General features: G+C 39.5%; 1 protein-coding gene across 1 annotated transcript; it reads left to right on the plus strand.

Moving 5' to 3' along the window:
• Positions 1–766: 766 nt before the first annotated feature.
• LOC114890579 (zinc finger protein 665-like) lies at positions 767–6,815 on the plus strand (the record flags this gene model as incomplete). The annotated part of the gene is made up of 2 exons (XM_029214204.1): positions 767–905; positions 4,791–6,815. Coding segments are annotated over exons 1-2 (2,059 nt in total), but the record flags the coding sequence as incomplete, so codon positions are not given.
• Positions 6,816–6,822: the final 7 nt, after the last annotated feature.

Here is a 6,822-nt window from a genome sequence, read left to right on the forward strand (position 1 = left end):
TTTTATGTACATTTTTGTGTGTGCCCACATCTGTAGCGACCTTTCAAGGTTTCTCCAGGAATTCTCTGTCAGTGTACTTTCACTGGTCTTTCTGTTACTAAATTTTCTGCTTCTTTAGCTTCAATTGCAGAGCCCAGCCACCTTAGTTCATATGCTTGCTCTGTCATTTCTTAGCTTCTTAACCTCACTTGAGTTGCTCAGACTGTCTCTGACAGTTTTCTCCTCTGTAAGATGGGAACAGATCTTACTGTAAAGAGCTGTTAGGTTGATAACAAGCTCACATCTATAAAGCCTTTAGAGTAGTTTTTTGCATATAGGAAGTATTCAACCACTGTTAGTCATTGCTGCTGTCGTCATCATCATAATTTAAGATTTTGACTTTTTTTAAAGCCACTGTGGACTTAAGACATCACTCATTCTATAGCTCATCTAGATATTGAGTATCACTCAGTATGCAAAACATAATATGTAATACTTCCGCATAGACAATCCATTCTTGAATTTTATTTGTATGTATCTCATATATTTTCCACAAAAATGAAAACTCCACATTAATTGGAAGATATCATAATCTCATGAAAAAGCATAAGAAATTAAAATTAGAGACTGATAATTTGCTCCAAATACCTTTACGTGGATTTGTCAGAAAACGTATTCATCCTTACCCCTCTCTTTTTGTCAGAAAACTGAATTCATCCTTACCCCTCTCTTCTTGTCATTTTGTGTGCAAATAAGAACTCTCCTCAGGACTCCTTGGTGAAATGTATTTTCATTTCAGGAACAGTTGACATTCAAGGATATTGACATAGAATTCTCTCAGGAGGAGTGGGAATGCCTGGAACCCGCTCAGCAAGCCTTGTACAGGGACGTGATGTTGGAGACCTACAGGAACCTGCTCTCCCTAGGTGAGGATAACATCCCTCTAGAAGTAGGGATCTTCCCTTGGTATCTTTGCATTTCCTTTGTGTGCCTCATTTGAGCTGGTTTTCCTTGACTGATATGAAATCCCTGTTGACTCAGATGTGAAACGCTTCATGATATGGCATCAGGAGTATAAACCTACCTTTTCTTACGATGATCTGCGCACTTCATGATGCATCAGGGGTTGTTCCAGAGCTCATGTAGTTACGGCAAGCTTTTGATATACCCACTTTCCTATTTTCTACCCATGGGCTTTTGATTAGGGAGTTCTAGGAAAAGAACTATGTTTCTGCATATTATACTGTTCCCTGTGTATTCAGAAGGAGGCAAGTAGTGGATGAATTTTTGAAATATTTTTCTAGACCCATTGGTAACGTCCTCCATCCTCTGGTGAACAAAGAACTAAGTTTCTGGAAAATCCACAGCTAATCATGTTTCTTTGTTCTTAACTGGAGGAATTTCTGTTTCTCATCTGAATATTTTACCCAGTTTGTAGCAAGAGAAAGAGCCCTAGGCTGCAGATAGTGAGGTGAGTGCCTTTGGGGTTGTATCAAAGTTTGAATATAGGTCAGATCTCAGAAGGGCTGAGGGGAAGCCTCATTATTACAGTAGTGTTTGAGAAACTCTGAACACTCCTGTTGGAGAGTTCTATGAGAGTACCAATGTTTGTTTATTATTATGAACTCTCAGAGGGAAGTTTTTCTTCTCCATAACTCCATAACCACTCTTTCAACATGTAAAATGCATTCTTTCACCCTGCAGTGGTGCTGCAGCTCCTACAGAGGCAAAGGCAAAGTCTTTATCATGATCTACAGCACTCTGTGTCTGGCTCCCGTGAACTGGTTGTTGCTTGACTTTGAGGAGTGTGAGGCGGGCTGTTTTTCGTTTCTCTTTTAAATGTAGCACATTTTATTAGTGTCATTTATTGATGTCTGTGTGTTGTGTTGGCAGCAGGGGGAAAAACGGTCAGCTTTCTCATGCGTTGAATATGACGGTAAAATTTCCTCAGTGTGCTCCTGCTGGCTAAGGGTGGCCTGTGGTGAAAGTTGAAAGCCAGTTCCCATTCCTGGAACATGCCCAGCATGGGCTAGGAGGCGCTTTGTGGAGGGAGGAATCCATCCCCTCCCTGGCACTCGTATCTTGCCTAGGGATGTTCAGCAGAAAATGTTGCCAGTCCGGGCTGGCAGCGGCCCTGAGCAGAGAAATGCCCACCAGGAGGGTCGAGACCAGGCCGTGAGTCTGGCAGGCTGGAAGTGAGTCCCTGCTGCCCAGTGATCCCAAAGCCTCCCGCTCAATTGAGTGCCAGTTGTCCGAAGCGAGCTGTTTTATTGGGGTTTCTGTCCCCCTCATCTCTCCCTCAGGGCATGATTTTATTGGAAGCTCAGTTCTCAGTCCATATAGATAAGAGCTGATGCCTCCAGACTCAATACCTGAACCTTTCCCAGTTCCGTCCACATTTGATGTTTTTAGGATACGTAATCAGAAGATGGGAGACACTGGCTGCTCTCTTACTCCATCTGGCACCTCAGAACCTGCATGGAGCTGTCTCAGGCCCTGTCTGCTTATTTAGATCCCTCAGCCATTTCTTGTGTTCTGCTTTTGCCACAAACTGCAGGATGTGTGTAACAGCCAGTTTGAATGGATCGTATGTAACTTTTACTTAGGAAAACTGTAAAGATAATGGACAGAGAGATCCTTTTTTTAATCCCCAATCTTTCATGAGGTGAATATGTGAATATTTCAGGGTTTTACTTTGGCATCTGTGGGTAAAGCTCATGGTTCCGTCTGAAGGTCCTGTAGAATCGGACACACATATCTTGCGTTTTTTCCCCTCGTGTACTGCGCTACCTAGTTGGGAACTGTGTACTCTTCCTGATTTGCTACTCCTCTAAGTTTGTATGATTGTGCCTCTGTAGCTCTGCTTTTGAAATACATCGTCCAAGGCTCTGAAATTTTTCTAGTTTGTTTGCTGTGATAATCCACCCTTAGTTAATGGACAACTTCTGGTGGACTCTCTATGGAGTGGGTTTACTGGGTAACAGAAAATTCTTACAGAGAATACTTTTCCTCATATCTTGTAACATTTTCCTGCTACACACAGAATCACCACTTCAGGCTATTTAGTGGAGAGTTCAGCATGTTCCAGGTTACCATCAGAGCCTGGCCGATTAGCCTTTCCACATTCTTTTTTCTGCTTTTGTGGAGTGACACAAAGGCATGTCTCAAGGGCACTGTGACAGTGTTTCGTATATGCTAATGACCATTCCCTTTCAGCCTCAGTTAAATGGCATAGGGATTTCTCCTAAGAAAAGTGTCCAAGTTCACATCCCCATATTTGTCACACTGTCGAGTAAATTGTTGTTGATGCCATATTTTTCGTTACCTGTGTGTGCACCATCGTTCATTCTACGTCTACACCTAATTTTGAAGCATCTTAATGAGAGAGCTTATGAGGTGGAGTGACACCTCCAGTGATGCACCAGAAACCATTTCTAGGAGGGATGCCTGAACAACATTTTTAGTTACACAGCTCACGTCTTCTTGCATCTCCCTTGAAGTTTTCTTTTTAAACTCTTGGAATTTTCTGTGATATTTTGTAATTTATACTGCTTGTCTGGGTAGTCATGCTTAAGTGATGTTGTCTTAGTCTGTAGGTCTAGGTTCAAATCCTGTTTCTCTCACTACTTTCTGTGTCAGTTGGGATCACGTACAGAAAACTGTGAGTCCTCTGTCCTAATTTGAAAAATTGTGGTAAGTTTCTTCAGGCCATTTAAGGGAAATTATTACTGTTAGATGCCTTAGAATAGTGCACGTTTTTAGTAGAGACTCAAAAGGTAATTTTGTATATCAAGATATATTAATAGTGTGTCATGTTTATTGACGTCCCTTTGCATTTTATATCGTATGCTTCTTTTGTTTGTTTGTTTTGCAGTTTGTCTCAACGATGTCGTTTCTGACCGTAGTAGTTAATAAATTTACCACTTGCTCACTCTTTATTATGTATATTGTGGAGCCAATGAGCTGGATGTTTAAGGGCACTTCATAGGTTGGGAATTGCTCCATTAATTGGTTGTAAATATAAATGGAGAATATTTTATTCATAAATATCTAATTTTGATTTACGGATGATTGGCTTTTAGATGTTTTATGCTTTTTCATGGATACATAGTTTTATAGGAGGTACTGAGAAAAATATTTTGCTTTTTAAAAAGTTGTTTTATCAAATTCTTCATTTTCTCTATGCTATATTTGTTTCCCAATTCTATCTGCAACTCATTTAGATTATTCATTAATATGCTAGTTTTCTTTTTTCCTTTTATTTTGGCCATGCTGCACAGCTTGTGGGATCTTAGTTCCCTGACCAGGGATTGAACCTGGGCCCTCTGTAGTGAAAGTGCGGCGTCCTAACCACAGGTCCGCCAGGGAATTCCTGCTAGTTTTCTATTACTGACTGTTACAACATATTGTCTGCGATTTAGCAATTATTTATGAATAATAGGTATGCAGAATATACGCATAGTGTAATGTATTTTTCTCCTCAGCTATGAGACAGCAGTATGTTTACTGTGAATTGGTGTGTGCTTATACATCATGGTGGAAATATACACTTTCTTTGATAGCTAACAGAAGTTATTCCTATGTGAGTATTTTTGGCATACGTTGTTTGAAAGTACAGTACCCTAAAGTTAATCACTTTTTCTTTAGTGAAGAATCATTCCTTTTGTGTTCCTAAAAACTTGAAGATCTTTGTTGGAAAGTTAATAACTTTGGTATAAGTGTTAGTTTTGCTGTAATATCAGGTATTTAACATGAAGCGTTTATTTATGAATTAAAATGAATAGGCTACTTATGGTTCTTTTATCTTCTAGACATCTCTCCGACACACGTGATCAAGAAATTACAACTAAAAGTAAACACTGGTAGAGGAGAAGTATTACAAACAGTGATGTTGGGAAGACATGAAGGGAATAAAGTGAAACGTTTTAACCTCAGGGGAATCCAGGAAAATATATCTGACTTTGAGTCTCAGCAGAGAGATGAGGTAAGAAATTACAAAGGAACTCCTATGTCCCATAATGAAAATCCTGCTGATAAGAGAGATGGACTTGGTAGGAGTGTTGCAGGAATTAAGCCTATTGAAAATAGGCTTGCATCAAGCTTTCGGGATGAATTGCATATATTTAAAAGTGAACAAAAAATTGGTGAATTTAATCAAGCTGACAAGAATATCAACAGTAGTGCCTCATTTTCACCACCTCAGACAGTTACTCCTGTCGTCCAGACTAGCATTTCTGATACAAATGGGAATGATTTTGTGCATCCTTCAGCACTGACACAGGACCAGAGGGCACACGGGGAACAACCTTACACATGTATTGAGTCTGGCAAAACCTTTCATCAGGTCTCAAACCGCACTCGACATCAGATCATCCATACAGAAGAAAAATTACATAATCGTGATGTATGTGGCAAAGTTTTTAGTCGAAATTCAGACCTTGCAGTTCATCAGAGAAATCATACTGGAGAGAAATCTTACAAACATAACGTGTGTGGCAAAACCCTTGATCATGGCTCACACATCACTGGACATCAGGTAATCCATACAGAAGAGAAGTTTTATAAATGTGACATATGTGAAAAAGTCTTTAGTCACAAATCAAACCTTGCAGTTCATCAGAGAATTCATACTGCAGAAAAACCTTACAAATGTAATGTGTGTGATAAAGTGTTTAATCACAACTCGAATCGTAGAAGACATCAGTTAATCCATACAGGAGCAAAACCATATAAATGTGATGTATGTGGCAGAGTCTTTAATCGAAATTCAATCCTTGCACTTCATCAGAGAATTCATACTGGAGAGAAACCTTACAAATGTAACGAGTGTGGGAAGGTCTTTAGTCGGAAAGGAACCCTTGCAAGTCATCGGAGAATTCACACTGGAGAGAAACCTTACAAATGTAATGAGTGTGGTAAAACCTTTTATCACAGCTCAATCCTCACTCGACATCAGATAATCCATAAAGGAGTGAAATTACATAAATGTGATGTGTGTGGCAAAGTTTATAGTCGAAATTCAAATCTTGCAGTTCATCAGAGAACTCATACTGGAGAGAAGCCTTACAAATGTAATGAGTGTGGCCAGGTCTTTAGTCAGAAAGCAGCGCTTGCATGTCATCAGGCAATTCATACTGGAGAGGACCCTTACAAATGTAATGTGTGTGGCAAAATCTTTCATCATAGCTCGAACCTCAGGAAACATCAGGTAATTCATAAAGGAGGAAAATTATATAAATGTGATGTGTGTGGCAGAGTCTTTAGTGTAAGTTCATACCTTGCAAAACATCATAGAATTCATTCTGGAGAGAAGCCTTACAAATGTAATGACTGTGGTAAGGCCTTTCGTAAAAAAGCAGTCCTTGCACTTCATCAGAGAATTCATACTGGAGAGGAACCTTACAAATGTGATGAGTGTGGCAAAGTCTTTAGTAAAAAATCATCGCTTGCTAGCCATCAGGTAATTCATACTGGAGAGAAATGTTACAAATGTAATGAGTGTGGCAAAACCTTTCATCAGAGCTCAACCCTCACTCGACATCAGATAATCCATACAGGAGAGAAATTATATAAATGTGATGTATGTGGCAAAGTTTATAGTCGAAATTCAGACCTTGCAATTCATCAGAGAGATCATATTGGAGAGAAACCTTACATATGTAATCAGTGTGGCAAGACCTTTAATTACAGATCGAAACTCAGTAGACATCAGTTAATCCACACAGAAGAGAAGTTATATAAGTGTGATGTATGTGGCAGAGTCTTTAGTCAAAATTCATATCTCGCAAGACATCAGAGGATTCATACTGGAGAGAAACCTTACAAATGTAATGAGTGTGGCAA

The sequence above is a fragment of the Monodon monoceros genome, unplaced genomic scaffold (genome assembly GCF_005190385.1).
Source record: "Monodon monoceros isolate NGI ecotype Baffin Bay Population unplaced genomic scaffold, NGI_Narwhal_1 Contig598_ctg1, whole genome shotgun sequence".
NCBI classification, from domain to species: Eukaryota; Metazoa; Chordata; class Mammalia; order Artiodactyla; family Monodontidae; genus Monodon; species Monodon monoceros.